Below are 16,269 nucleotides of genomic sequence, written 5' to 3' on the forward strand. Positions count from 1 at the left end.
CAGGAGGAATTCCAAAATAACAACACTGATCCGGCCGGGTGAAGTCAAACGATGATTTTGATAAACACACGCGTGGAGAGATGATCACTGTACGCAGACAGCATCGATCTCTGTCTAACAATACGCAAGCAGTTGTTTTTATACCATCAGGGAAATTTATAACGCCCCCTCATGCGTCATCAGATACAATACATGCATACGTCAAATCAAAACCACAATGACTTTTAACACAGTTTGAAAAGAACATCGCCTCGTCTCCATGCCAGGTGTCTTCCTGTCGCTGCCGGACGCTCGCTTATCGTCTGGAACATCAGGCACACATTCTGCAACAAACTGTTCTCTTGCAGGCACAATTTTGCAGTTGCAAACTTTTACAAAATATCATTTGAACCTTCACCTACCCCTGAGTCTAACTGCTGTTGTAAGTGTGTGTGTGTGTGTGTCGACCTTAAATGCTCTCTGGTTAGTTTCACTTTCACAAACACGCTCAAAAGCCTGCACTTCCTGTCTACTTCGGCACACAGCGTGCTCAGAGTTAGGCCTTTCTTCTATAATGCAACAGAATCAGCACATACACATTTAAGATTATAACAAGCATTCAAAAGCATTTAAGATTATATTTTCAACTCAACAGTTTAAAGTGGTTATAACTGCACCTGTAATAAAGGCTAATTGGGTGCCAATATGTTTAAACATCTGAATACAATATCAACGCTGTAGATTATGTTATTAATGTTATTACTGCAATGGTAATGATGATGACCATGAACAATAGCAGCAAAAATATTTCTCTAATCCCCACATTATTAAAAACACACACACACACACACACTCAGAAAATTGTAGCAACAGTTATAAAAGTGTGAAAATATCTGTGCTAGCGGAGGAGGTAACAGGAGAGATATTTTTTCTGATTTAGAAATAGCTCAGTGAACTCATCACACAGTAGGACTGTGCACATTATCCTCGTTGCTCTTTTTTTGTAATTTTCCAGAAGGGCCATTTTTTATAACTGGCTGTAGAAGCTGAAATTGATTCTTTTTAGTTTCAAAGACACAAACAGACACACAAAGAGACACGACTGCTCTGCACTAGGTCATCGCTCAGTGTCCTCTTCAGTCATGCTGCTTACCACCATAACGCAGTGTGTTACAGTATTAGTGTATACTGTCAAACAAATTCAGAGTAATGATGGCACTTTTCACACTTTGTTTAACATCTGCAGTTAATTCAATCCCATAAGCTAAGCTGGGTAAAATATAAATATACTTCTTTTTTTTTTTTTTTTTACAGTGGTTTCACAGTAAAGAACAAACAAACAAAATTACAGGACAGCCTGCACAATGAGTTATTAGAATTTTTTCTGTAATTTTGCGTATTTTATTCTTGCAAAATTAAACTCAAAGCAGCTTTTTGTTTATCGTGTAAAAAGAACTGAGATGCATTGTAAAAATAAATAAATAAATTAGTGATTAAATGTGTTATTTATTTAACTTCTTTCAACTACCAGAAAGAGAAATTTCACTAGTCCACAGTTTGCATGTTCTCCTGTGTGGGTCTGTGCTTCCTCCCAAGGTCCAAAGACATGCAGTAAGTGGGTCAGGTTAGCTGGTGGGTGTGGATGGTCAGTAGCGGTTTTTGATACGGGCGACACGGGCATCGGCAAAAAAAAAAAAAAAAATGCTCGTACTCATGCTGCCCCGACATCAACCAGCGCATATTGGGAATGGCATTGGCACCGATCGGTTTTCTATCGCCCATTTGCTGGGAGTAAGGGCGCTCTCTGTTTGCGAAGGGGCGCCTGCTGCTTGCGGTACAGGGAGGAGAGGGCGGGGCGGTGGGGGACTTATAATTTGCACCGATGTTTTTCCGAAATTCTATACGCGAAAAGTGAGCGCGAGAGTCCTCGGTGCGCCTGCTCGCTGCTGAAGTCAAAGTAAACTTTATTGATCATCTCCGCTGCATGCAGTACACTATAGAGAGAGACGAGAGGACGAGGCTCCAAGTACAGCAGTGCAAGTAAACAAACAATATATATAAGAAGAGTAAGAAAATAAATATACACTTTAGGACTCGGGGTAAAGGGATCAATAACAATTTAAAATTTATATTTTGATGATTTAATGTCTCACACACAACCCGTGGAAAGGGGTTCATAATGTTGTAAATCCAAGCCCATTATGTATTCATGATTTGAATCCTGCAGGATTCAAATCATGAATACATAATGGGACCCTAACCCTTATGGGTTGTGTGAAATCTCAGAAATAAACCTTAGACAAAGTGAATCTGTAAACTAAGGTGTAGGTCTATTAGGTTATGTTGTGGTGATCCTTGGGTTGGAGGATTTGTGTTCATACTGCAGTCCAAAATTAAAACCAATGGAAGATAGACAAGAAAAGTTCAAAGCCATCAAGTGCTCAGTTTAGAAAACAGAGAAAAGAAGAGGAGGAGAAACGAGCAAAAGATACAGGTAAGAAGATGTGTCATTGGATAATGGCAGGTCATCCTGAAACAATCAGAATCAGAATACTTTATTAATCCCTAAAGAAATAATGTGGGTTACAGTTGCTCCAAAAAGAAATGGTAAAAATAGTAACAGTAACAGACTAAACTCCAAACAATACATTGTGTTACAGATTTTAATATTAATTAGTCATTGTCAGTTGTTGATTTGGCCTCATCTCAATGTATGATGAATTATGATGGCTGTTTGGTAGCCGTTTGCATACAATGCATACTCTCCCTCTCTTCATGTGTGTGTGTGTTTCTCTGGTGAATTTCGACAACAGTTTTATGTTAATGTACAATCCTTAATATGTTTTATGTGTGTGTGTGTGCACCTGTCCAGGGTGAACCGTGCTTCTTGCCCTGATGAGGGTAAGCAGAAGATAATATATGGATGAATGGAGATGGTTTGGCATCTCAAGTGGGCGGGTTTTTCACAGTGAGGCAAAAGACACTTTGCTTGTTATCACAAACAGTTGATTGCAGTTCTTGCTGCCAAGTGTGGCACAACCAGTTATTAAGTTTGGGGGACTCAGTTAATTTTTCATATAGGATCAGCTTTTGATATTCTTTTCCCCATTAATAAATTAAATCCTTTAAAAATCTGCATTTTGTATTTACTTGGGTTTTCTTTGTTTAATAGAACACTTGAGACATGAAATGTGACAAAAATGCAATAAGAAAACAAAGCTCAAATAAACTAATTAAAATAATTTATTGTGGTAATTAGACTGAAACACTGATGAAAATTATGTGAATTTTTAAAATTAAAGCTGATAAGAGGAACAGCGCCTGAAATAATCTGAACTATCAGACCAATCACTGTCACAGACCAGGGTAAAGAAAGGCGTTCATATCAATTTTGTCCTGAGCCGCGACCCTTCTGTTTGAACTCCATCCATGCTGTGATTGGCTACAGTTCTACACAAGAGCCCGCCTTCTCCTCCCTTCCTCAAAGCTCATTGGTCGCACATCCCGTTCTTCGTGTAAATCTGGAAAAACACACCAAACACGTTTCGGACTTCTTTCTCATGTTGTTTCCGTGTGTCCTTCTTCACAGTTTCTTTTCCTGATGAGATTATAAACAGAGGAGAGTGTAGCTCTGCATGTCAAAAGTAGAAATTGATGGTGGAAGTTTATTCATGTTTACACGAAACGGAAATCGGGCTGCACGAGCGGTTTAGCTCAGGAGTTAGGCCGGGGAGAAAGCGGACTAAACTCCTTCTGGTGAGTTCACCCTGTGTGCTCGGGGATTTCCTCTTGTGCTCGGTGTAAGGAGAGCAGGATAGACAGGAAGTTTGTGTCTGTGCTGTAAAACTACTAAAACAGGAGCTGGGCTACAGTTAGCCTCAAATTGCTAACTAAAGGGGAGAAAATTAGTTCGCAAAGCCACGTTAAGCACTGAATTGGAAACTAAAGCCGGGGCTATTGTAAAGTAAACCTTACCAAGATACTCGGGAAGCGTAAAGCAGAGCAGTGCCTCAAGCTAAAACAGATAAAAACAGTGTAAACTGTGAAACACCGTCATTATTATTAATATTTATTGATGGATTGTTAATGTTTTTACGTTTCTTATTGACGAAGATGTTAAATATTTGCAGGTTTTTGTGCCTGTTGTACTGACATTGTAAAGGAGCTGTCAGTGGTTATTTTGTGGTTTTATAGGAAGAAAGAGTTTTGTAGTCATAAACATGCATTAATTAGTCTTCCTGATGCATTCTCATAAACTTGAAATGCATATCAGTGGCTGGTGATTTGTGGAAGCTGCCATGTTGAATACAATGGATGAATAGACGTGGCCTTAAGCCTGAATTATGCTTCACCAGGAAGTCTGCTTGGTTTCGGTTGTTTACCTTTAACACTGGGTGTTAAACCTCAGTGTGGGAGGATTCGTTATAGCATTCGTCCCAAAAGTCCTGTGATGTCATTTGTGTAGGACACCAATGCAAAGCAACACAACACATTGTTATGTTGAGGACATCGAGGCAATGGTATACCTGCTGCTAAGCTGATAGTAAACCTCTTCACCTCATCATTGGACTACAGTGTTGGTTTGTGTGCAGCTATTTCCCTCGTTGCTGTGTTTCAAAAATGAGGAGTGTGATTCTTCCGGAGGCGTCACTCTTATGACTCATCCAATCAGTGGCATGGAGCCTGGTTACATCACATTTTTGGCTCGACTCAGCTTGCTTGGAACCGGGGTCAAGTAGCTACCAGTGGCAAAGAGGCTTAAATGTAATAAGTGGTTGTTTAAGTTACTGCTGTCTTGGGCTTTTGGTGGTTGACTGCACACATAAGCACAATTAGTCCCATTCAATAAAGGCAGAGCATCTATGTTAGAGATTTCCACTTACATGGTAATTTTATTGGGCTATTTGATAAACCGACACATTCTTAAACTTGCGTAAATAAATCCCCACATAATTAATTACTAGTTAAAATATTTTTATTTGGGTTTTGGTGGGTTTTCTTTTGGCACTGACAAAATTAACTTTGGCCTGCACCAAAAAAATATTTATATGCAAGAAAAGCTCAAAACATGCTGAACCTGACTGTCTTTCAGGTCTCTTGACGGGCGATCATGGAGTCGGTCAGCAGTCTGTCCGTGCTGGGCTGCAAGCAGCTCACTGTCTGCCTGGTGGACTGTATGAAGACTCTGGGGGTCCGGAGGCCAGAGGCTGAAGGTGAGCAGCATTTAGAAACACAAGATCAGGATCGTTACTTCCTACATCTTACAGTGCTGGTCACAGGCTTAGATACCCTCATCATGTATGCAAACAAGGGCAAGGGAATGAGGGAGTCAACAACAATTAGAGCTGGGAAAAGAAACAAGTCAAACACAGTAGTTTGTATAAATAATATGCTTTTATTACTATAGTCAAAAAAACAAAAAATGGCTAAACTGAAAGTCAGTAACCAACAGAAACATGCTAAAATAACAAAGAGATGGTTAAACAAAGCAAACGACTCACTAGTAATGCCAAAAACAAACTGCACAGCTACTGGCCTCCACTCGGCTGGTAGCTCTAATGCAGCCTTTCTTGTGTCTGGGCTGACTGCTTTTATCACTAGTATTATTTAGGGGTGGGGGAAAAAATCGATACTGTGTAGTATCGTGATATTTTGTTTGCTAATAATGTATCGATACAGGGACAGCAGAAATCGATATTTTGTTACAAAAAAAGGTTTTTGTGCTCTGACTTCAGAGCATGTTGATCCTTTTTCTGAGCAAGAATCCTGACATTGCTTCACTGTCCAAATGTGTTTAACTTTTTTATGGCAGCAATAAACATGACAGTTTACTTATTTTAATTTAAGACATGTTTTATTTTAATTAAGTTTAAAACTTTTTTATTAAATGTAAAATTATATTTTGTTTTAATTTACTTTCAAATTCTTCAGTTGCTGAAGGGGCTACATAGTTTTCATAAACTGCATAGTTCAGAATAGCTATAATTGTACCAGATGGTTGCGTTCAGTTAAGTTGGACTAGACTTTAATACAAACCGTTCAAGTTTGTCAACAATAAAACTGAAATGAGAGAAAGACTGAGTGTGAGACTTTGATATTAGATAAAATGAATATTGATAAAGTTTACCTTTATGTACAGAATCTGAATATCGCAAAATATTTTTAAAAATTGCAATAATATCGTATCGTGCGTTAAGTATTGTGATAATATTGTATCGTGGGATGTATGGTGATTCCCACCTCTAGTATTATTTTTATCATGCTGTCAAGCTCCACAAATCAGTACCAGCATGCCTGAGGACCTGCTCTGATGTTCTTAATTTCCTATAGAGGTGTTCCACAGTTACAGGCAAACCAGGATTTTACTGTTTGGTCAGATTACTTCTTGGGCATAAAACTGTGACGCTGCCCACAAAGACTAATGTAAACCAGCCTTTTCTTTCTTTTATGGCAACATAGTCATCTGCTAAAATCCGCATTCACATGAATTAATTTTTTTGTCTAGATTTACATATACAATGACCACTCAGAGGGAGAGACTGAACTCACATGAGCCTGAAGCTTCATGCATAGCTGATGATTCTTTAGAGGTCTACTCTGGTTACATATGTAAGAAATGTTGCCCTGTTGTCAAACTGCTGTTTCTGAGAAATAGAGTCTGAAGAGACTTTGGAAAAATGTGAAGTAATGCATAGCTTTTTATCTGTTTTATAAAAAGTTTTAAAACTTGGCCACCATCCTGGAGTCTATTTTAAAGCCCTGTGAACAGGCGATTGGCTGAATTTTAAAACAGTTCAAGGTTTTTGCTCACTGCTCATATCTGTATGTGAACAAATTATTTCAGCCTCCTTTTAAAGTAAAGTTCAAACAGTAAACCCTGAAGAGGTCAGCAAATAATCCATCAGTTTTCTGTGTCTTCCTCTTCTTATCGTCCTTTCAGCCCCGTCTGGTGACCTTCCAGTCCTCACTCTGAGGGAGCTGTCTGTGTCTTTGGTGGACTGCATGAAAACTCCAGTGCTGAACAGTGACGATAATCACAGCAGCTTGCAGCTCAAGCTGAAAGAGGAGGATGAGCAGTTGGGGAGAGAGTACGAGGGCTCAAAGCTGGAGCTGCACCCAGTCTGGCCGGACAGCGGAGTCGGAGCAGAGATTCATTTGTATAAAGAAGAAGAAGAAAATAAAAACAACATCTTGGTGGAAAACAAACCTGAAGAGCTTGCTCGGACTGATGGCAAAATGTTAGTGTTTCAGGAGAACGGCAGCGGCACCAAAGGGATGGCGTGCCTCGTACAGTGTTGCGAACTATCAGAGTCCCTCGAAACAGCTGCACTGGGCGCCAGTTCAGAGGAGGAAATGGATGCAATGTCACAGCAAAGTCAGGAAGAAGATGCTTTATCAGACAGAGCGGAGACGGCACAGCAGGACACTGAAGCAGAGGAAGCTGAAGATGCAGAAACCCCCGAGCCCGAGTCTGGAGGTGAATGTTTAATAACTAGTGTTTTAGTAATTTTTTAATTATTCGATTAAAACTTAAAATTTTCACCAGAAAGTTTTTTAAGGCTTTGCTGCCAATATTTTAGCTTTGCACTACTGCTCTGTTGCCTCTTGGTGGCACTGTGACTATTAGATACTGCTGAGTAGATGTTCAGGTCTTCATCAAACGTGAGAAGTTTGGGCCGTACTGGACGACATATGTGTGAGTTACAAATTTCCCCATGGAGCAAGAGACACTTCAATAAAAACTCAAAAGTTTTCCAATTTATCATCAGTGAGGTCTTTGCATTAGACTGAGTAAATATGATCAGATCAAATCTTTAAAGTAAGAAAGTAAAACCTAGAAATTTCATTATTGCTAAATGATATTATTTCCACAATTCCCTCCTAAATTGTTAGCTTTACAGCATGGCTACAAAAGGTTTGGTTTTTGTAGGGTTTTTTGTGCATCCTGTGATGTTACACGTGTGTACCAAATCTCACATATGCAGGTAAAAAAACATCAGTTGGGTTTATTTGTAGTAAGCCCAACTGTTCACATTCAGAGCATGTTTAGCTTCTAGAAAAAGGCCTTATTATTAGGAGTGGGCGATATATTGAATATACTTGAGGTATCGCAAGTTTTTCCATGTATGGTGGTTAAAATGGCTTTATCGTGACCATCGAGTATAAATTGCCATGACAATATTAAGCCATTGACACATGTCAACATCTCCTCACACAGCAAAGAAAATGTTAAACCAGCTGTGATGCCTGTGACTGTTCTTGTTCAGTCATTTTTATAGTCGCTATCTAGACTTTTCTTTCTGTAATTTGAGATAATCCCATTATTTTGTTTTAAAATTTTCATATTTCATTAGCACAAAAGAGCACCTTTTTCATTTCAGTTAGTTTATTTTGTCACGTGAATTATTGCTTGATGTACTTTTGTTTGTTCTGATCTTTTGTTTGTTAAATGTCTGGTGTTGAACACAGAAAGAGACGTACTACCACAGTAGTGTCATTTTTTTGTATTTGAAGTAGAAGTAAATGGTCGAATGGTCGATTTGAATGCTGTACTACACCAAAGTGGGGTTTTTTTTCAGGGGGGTTATTTGAACATTATATCTTTCTCATATTGCCCAGCCCTACTTGTTGTTGTTGTTATTATTATTATTATTATTAGTAGTAGTAGTATCATTATGATTAGTTGTAGTAGTACGAGTAGTATTGGTATTAGCTTGAGTATTATAAACTTAGTGCAAGACCCTGTTGCATCTGCTAGGAGTTCTCAGGTCCAATAATAGCTCGAGCTGATTCAATTTTGGTGAAAATCATGTCAAGGTCACAGCAAATGTAAAAATCAGTAAAAGCTTTACATTACCCACAATTTTTTCTGGATCGTCCACAAACTTGGCGCCCCCAACATCAAAGTTGACCTTGAAAAAAGATGTAAAGAAACCATATTGAGTATATATATGTATTATAAAAGGGCACGGAGAGCACTGTACAAAGCACTTTTTCAACACAATGCCTTACGATGTCACAAAGATGGCATAAAGGTTCGCAAATTGCAAACAGCATGAAAATACCTTCAAATTTCAAGTTTTTACAGCTTATAGAACCCAAAGATTTCATCTTATGGGTAAACATGCTATTTTAGTACGTAATGCTTCAAGGCCATAGGTCAAAAGGTCAGACATTAGTCTTGTTATAAAAGCAGATTGATTGTAATAAAAACATCAATTTTTTTTACATCCTTCAAGCTTCTCTTCTAAACATCGTTTTTAACACGCTAATGGAATAATTGAGCATTGTGACTTGTAATCATCACTTCCTTCTTTCCTCTTCCTTGCAGCTCCTTCTTGCGTGTCTTCAACCAATGAAAACCAAACACAGAACCAACAGGATGCTGCGTCTGAACCCCGACACCACCGCTGTCAGCACTGTGGGAAGTCCTTCACAAGGAAGAGCAACGTCCTCCGACACCAGCGGCACAACTGCAGCAGAACAAAACTCACAGAAGATTCAAACCAGCTGGAGCAGGAGACGTTCTCATGCAGCAGGTGCATTCTAACATTTGAAACTAAACGCGGGCTGAAGCTGCATAACCTCTGTCACAAAGAGAACGGTGAAAGTCACGAGGGCAAAGAGAGTAATGAGGTTCAACGAGAGAGGCCTCACACCTGCACACAATGCAATAAGAGCTTCTACGTGCAGTACACGCTGCGGCAGCATCTCCTCACGCACACTGGGGAGAAGTCTTACCACTGTGAGGTCTGTGGGAAGCAGTTTGGCAGGGAAGGAACTCTGAAGGAGCACATGCTGATCCACACAGGGGAGAAACCTTATAAATGCGACCAGTGCGGCAAGACCTGTGCCAGGCGCGGGGACCTCAGAATACACATGTTGAGCCACTCTGAGGAGAGACCTCACAACTGCAGCCACTGTGGCAAAAGCTTCAAACAGCTTTTCAAACTGAGGAAGCACGAGCGAATCCACACTGGGGAGAAACCATACCAATGTCAGCTTTGCGCAAAGAAGTTTAGACTGCAGGAATCGCTGGCATCACACATCCACACCCACACCGGAGAGCAGCCCTTCAAGTGCAGACTCTGCCCCAAGGCCTTCAGTATCAGGAGCAACTTGAAGAAGCACCAAATGATACACACCGGGGAGAAGCGCTTTCACTGCTCACACTGCGACAAAAGTTTCCGGCTGCAGCAGCACCTGATATTCCATGAGCGGGGCCACACAGGGGAGAAACCATACAAGTGTGAAAAATGTGGGAAAGGTTATTGTCACCCGTCCACGTTGAAAACACACCTGTCCGCTCATGAGGAGAAACCACTACGGTGCTCCCTGTGCGGGCGGGAATTTAGAGATCAGGAGGAATTAGCCAATCACGGGTGCGCTGAGTCAGCAGAAAAACCGCATCGCTGCTCTCAGTGTGGAAAGTGCTTTTCCCAGATTATGAATATGAGGAAACACCAGATGATCCACTCAGGGGAAAAACCCTTCGCGTGCAAGGAGTGTGGGAAGCAGTTCAACCACAGTGGGAATCTCACAAAGCACATGCGCACCCACACCGATGAAAGGCCGTTTGAGTGTGAACTCTGCAAGAAGCGCTTCAGGCTCCTGCAGCACCTCACAAATCACAGATTAACTCACAACAAGAAAAAGTAGAGACTGAATCTGATGTTTTAGTGGAAGCAGACGCAGATTATGAGGACAAACAGGGATGACTGCTGAGATGAGATTACGTTGACTCAGCTTCACCCCATTTTAAACTTTAACTGTAGCTGTTTTAGTTGTTTTTCATGTAAAATGAGACGGAAGAATGTTAGAGAGAAACTCACTGCCTTGGTCTTTAAATGATAAAATGCTTTTAGAATTATAGTGTGGGGCAGTTTTGTATTTTTTATTTTTTTACAGATTAATATATTAAATTGGGGATTTGTCCCAAAATGAAAAGGATGAAAAAAAATGAAATGCAAAAAAAAAGAAACTATTTTGGGAATAAAAGTCAATATTAAAACCAAAGAACTAAGAAACTATCTTTTGTCTGTATGTCATAGTTTTCATTGGTAAGCTACAGATTGGATATTGATCATCAAGTAGTGAGTAATACTTTCACCACACTAGACTCTCAGTACGTCTACCTCACTGTAGTTGTCAGAGTAATTAATAATATAGATAATAGAGAAAATTAAAAAGAAAAAAACTGCTGTTGATCAAAATGGGCATCAACTTGCCCTGTTTTAAGTCATGTATCTCTAATTAAGGAAACTCATTGCGCTCATTGACACAGACTGACTCCGATTGATTGGCAGAGGTTTCCAAATAACTGCAGATTGCAATCTGTCTGAGAGTTGCCACAACTACTTGTAGATGGTTGGCCTTGCGATGTAATTCAAAGCAACTATTGGTCACCTATCCTTATAAATTGATTCTTCTCCTAGTTGCAGAGACAATGCTTTCCTACCTTTACTCCAGTGTGATATCTGCTGTAACCCAAACGGTGCTACCACTGGATTTCTTGCAATGTGCATGTTTTTAACGTGATATAAACTTCACATTTTAACGTCTGATTTAGACTTTGTAAATCTTTGTACAGCCTACGTGTCAACCTACGCAAGTGGCCAACACTGTTACCAGCATTCAAACTTGTGCTGGGTGCTTCATCTGTTTACCTTCAGATTGTGAGCCTTTATGTACTTTCAATTGTTTTAATGAAGTGCCAGTGATGATGGAACTAAATAAAATTCAGGGACTTTTTTTTACCCTCTTGAATTCTCGCTCTTCGCTGTGGTCAACATATTTGTGCCTCAATGGGTTCGACTTATTAACCCATTCCCTCTCATCTATTTGGATATTTTTGGCAGTCTCTCTCCAGGGATTCACACCCTCCCCACATACTACTCTGCAAGTCAGAGCAGACCAGTATACACAGTGTTGGGAAGGTTACTTTTAAAATGTATTCCGCTACAGAATACAGAATACAGAATACATGCCCCAAAATGTATTCTGTAACGTATTCCGTTATGTTACTCAAAGAGAGTAACGTATTCTGAATACTTTGGATTACTTATCATGCTGTTTACAACTACATGAATGTACTATTGCTGTGATTTATTACTATTACTGAAGGTCCGCGGCTCCGAACCGTAGTAAAGGGACCTCTGGCTAATGCGTTGGGTTCGTGTCGGGCTCGTAGCTGAAAACTAGCTTTATTTTGTTGTCTGCGTCAAGTTTGCTAGCGAGAGACAGAGAGAGGCGATGAAAGGCTGCTCCAACAGAACTTATTGTTTCGGAGGAAAACACGAACACGGTGTACACTCGAGTCTTAATAGCTTACTTACAACTGGGCTCGTCAGGCACTCTTCTTGGCTGCAGTGGTTATTATTATATTTACATGCTTCCAGCTCCCGTTTCTGCTCGCCTTTTTCTCCCGCCTCTTGCTCACAGACACATAACGGGTATGGCAGTCCATTCTCCCTGCAGCACGGACTACACTGCCCATGATGCTACATTCTTTAGAGCTGTAGCATTCTGCCTATTAGCTTAGCACAACAACAACAACAGGCGCTCTCTCACCAGGAAACACGCAGAGAGAGAGAGAGAGAGCGTCACCTTGTAACCATGGCAACCGCAACGCTGCCACCTGGAACAACAGAACGTAGCTGTCAAACAAAACCCAAACAGTCCTGACCCGCCACAATATGAAACAGAGAAGTACCGCCGTGTAATCCATTTATTTCAACAAAGTAACTGTATTCTAAATACCACCTTTTTAAACGGTAACTGTAACGGAATACAGTTACTCATATTTTGTATTTTAAATACATAACGGCGGTACATGTACTCCGTTACTCCCCAACATTGAGTATACATGAGTTTACAATCCAAGAATCTTGTAAAAGTGTAAACCTTTAATCTGCACTGCCAATGTTGTGAATTTTTAAGCCATACGCTGAGTGCTGATCAGACTATCTATCAAAGAATTATGCTTAATTTCTAGTAATAACCAGTGTTGGGACTAACGCGTTATTAAGTAACGCGTTACAGTAACTACGTTACTATTGTGGTAACGAGCACGGTAACTAGTTATTATGCCAAAACCAGGAACGCGTTAGTCGTTACTAGGATTTAGATAGGGTCGTTACTCGTTACTTCGTGTGGCGGCTATTGCGGAGCTTCCACAGATTCTGTAACATTAGCAAGTGGTGGAGGCCAGCAGGTGGATGAGGGAAAGGGGACGTAGAAGGAAAAGAGACCCGAGGCGGCCGCCGGTCCAAGTGTGAACTGAACTTCAGGTAAGAAGTTATGACCTGCAGTCTATCTGGGTCAGATATAAACCAAGTTTAGGTGGAGTTTATTTTCGTTGTGCTGACCTTTTCCGTACTGCGTACTAGCTAGCATGTCGGAGTTTCGATACAGCTGGGTGGGTGCTATGAAGTTAATGATGTTGAACTTTATTTTGTTCATAAGTTATTAGAGTTGCCAATCGTCCCGTCTGGTATTCAGAGAAAATATTACGCGTTTCTTATTGAGGTGAAAAGGAACAGTTTGTCCCGTAATTCAGCTACAATGAAAAGGGCACAAAGCTGGAGTTATTCTGTGTCTTTGCTGCACAGCTGCCTCTTCTTCTTTCATTTCCCCCCCTCCCTCTCCCGTTTCTACTTCAATCATGAAAACTGATCAATGATCAGCTGATCGGCTCGTTTGTTTATCGCCCACTTTGCGCCAGAAAGAGGAAACCATGTCGCGTTAAACAACAGCAGCACGTGTAAGCTTGATCAGCTGTTGTTAGAATTTATTTAATATTAATTTCTAGTGTCAGCTGATGTTTGCTGGAGCCACAGCTGCAAAAAAGCTGCTGGTCATGATATCGGTTTGGTTATCTGGTGAGAGGGAAACAAGATGAAACCAGGAGATGTCCTTACTGAATCATCAGAGCTCAGCAGGTGATGGAGAAACAGGTTTACCTTTTAGGTGACATGAATGAGTTGAAGGGAAGTTATGAACTGTTTCTGAGAGACAGATAACCCCAGGATCCTTTTTTAGGTAGCTGACAGCTGGTAATTGTGCAGGTGCGGATCTAGCAAAGTTTTGCCAGGGGGACCAGGTAGGGCATTAACAGGGAAAGGTGGGCACAAAGAAATACTTTTCTTTCTTATTCTAATTTAAAATGTCTAGCTTTTAAAAAATAATTATCTGAATCTTGTGAACAAACGATTCATAGATTGATGCAAATATACCATCAAAACAGTGTACATCACTGTCACAACAGTGTTTGTTTTCATTCAAAGGCTTTATGATTTTTCCTATAATGGTGGGCCAGTCTCTAGTCAAAATGCCAGGGCCGATTTTTTGTCCCAGTCCAGCCCTGTATGCAGCTCATCTGCAGTCTGGTGTTACCTACATCTTCCTATTCAGAAGGCAGAATTTCCAAGTTCTGAGTACAATCAAAAGTACCACGACTGCAGTTTTTGTGTTGGATGTAAAAGGCGCACATGTTGCTGTGACGTAGGCTAGAATCATGGCAGCAGTCAATGATGGTCCGGATGTGCGATTTCTCTCGTGGAAATATGCACATTATCTTTTCCTTTCTATTGGTAGGTGGCACAGTGCACTTGTGGCAAGTAAGCAAGCTAGAAGACTGGCAAAGTTATGGAAGCAACACATTAACAAGAGAATTCTGAGTAAAACCAAAGTTACTTTCCCTAGTAACTAGTTACTTTGAAAGTAACGAGTAACTTGAAGTAACTGAGTTACTTTTGATAGAAGTAACTAGTAATGTAACTAAGTTACTATTTTAAAGTAACTTACCCAATACTGGTAATAACACACTAATTCTGTAATGATGTCACTCCTGAGTTCTGAGGTATCTGCAACACAACATTATGATGGCTATCATTTGGATGTGATGCTGTACTACACCAAAGTGTGTAGTGTAACCCCTTTGACTGGTGCTGTACTGCACACTGTGACAAAAGGACCCGGAGTGCACAGAGCTGCAAGTTGAGTGATCTTTTTATTTACAACGTTGGTTGCACTTTTCAGTTAGCACAGCTTTTGAGCTGCCCTCACCTTCTTTGCAGCGCACACAGCGCATTTGACACCACACCCTGAACCCACTGCTCCACCGCTCCCCTACAGATGAGCCAAAAACCACATACCGCCATTGCCCGGCTTAGGCCAGAGGAGCTGTCTGGCCTGGCCTACTCCACTAATAAATTGGCGGTGGGCCATGCAGTCAGGCTGCACCTGCTGCCTGAGAATGTCTCCAGTTAAGCTGACTGCAAGAGTTTAAGATATGTGATTCAGTGGTGCTTTTTGGTAATCTCAGTCTCCCACTGAACGTGCTCCTGTGACTAGCCGGCATGTCATGGAGTGGGTGGGAGGTGTTACCCAACATTGTCCTTATCTTGCACAACATCCGCCTCTCCGACACCACCTTAAGGGAATCCAGCTCCATACCCACAACATTACTGTATCGCTTTGTTTTTGATTTGATAAATAACCATGTTCCTGGTGTGTATTTAACAGTGTGTGATTCTCCTCATATTTACATGTGTACATCTGTTGACAGAAACGGTTATAGCAAAAGACTAATGAGAATTTTAGAAGGACATTTTTAATGGGAAGATAATTATGATTCGTTTTTTTTCCTTTCCTGTTAAGAGAAATAATATCGAAAGCGTTCACGTATTTATAAAACTGTAAGTAGTTGGCTTAGTGTATCTCCCAAAAGACTGTATTGGCACTATGAAACTGCAGTTTCTCATTTTTACTATTACTTTTGTACTGGATCAATAAGTTAGTGTCCTGCTTAACAATCAGTCAAGTAAAGCCTTTGAAATAAATGATAAATCTTGCTGTGCACACCCCACAGCAGCCTAGCTGGTAGCTGCTAGCTCTCTTCCCCTAGTTCTAGTCATTTAACTGGTTCTCTCCACTCTGTTGGCGTGTTTTTTTTAATATTGTAGCCTGCTGTGTGGTACTTTTTATGTGCTCCTTTATTCATTAACTTCTACAACAATATTTTACCTTCTGGCCTGAATTTCTCTTTTATATTTGGTGTTAATGTGCAGCACTTTGGTCAGGGTGGTTGTTGTTTTTAAAACCACTTTATAAATAAAGTAGTATCCTATGGTACAAATAGATTTGTGCTTCAGTTCTGGTGATTGAAATTCCCAAAGTTTTATTTTGTGATGCTAAGCACTAATTAGCTGATATGCATCTCTGCATTTGATCTGTTCAGTTCATAAGGACCAAGCTGCTAACTTAGCACTCCACACTTTTATCCAGAAA

At 40.4% G+C, this 16,269-nt stretch overlaps 1 protein-coding gene across 1 annotated transcript; it reads left to right on the forward strand.

The window, feature by feature from the left end:
* Positions 1 to 3,510: 3,510 nt before the first annotated feature.
* LOC102795828 (uncharacterized) lies at positions 3,511 to 11,734 on the forward strand. Its single transcript, XM_087832668.1, has 4 exons — positions 3,511 to 3,735; positions 5,072 to 5,192; positions 6,920 to 7,456; positions 9,311 to 11,734. The coding sequence occupies exons 2-4, from the start codon at positions 5,090 to 5,092 to the stop codon at positions 10,636 to 10,638; spliced, it is 1,968 nt and encodes a 655-aa protein (XP_087688794.1). The 5' UTR covers positions 3,511 to 3,735; positions 5,072 to 5,089; the 3' UTR covers positions 10,639 to 11,734.
* Positions 11,735 to 16,269: the final 4,535 nt, after the last annotated feature.

This window comes from Neolamprologus brichardi, chromosome 3 (assembly GCF_056152115.1).
Source record: "Neolamprologus brichardi isolate AB-2024 chromosome 3, ASM5615211v1, whole genome shotgun sequence".
Classification (NCBI taxonomy): Eukaryota; Metazoa; Chordata; class Actinopteri; order Cichliformes; family Cichlidae; genus Neolamprologus; species Neolamprologus brichardi.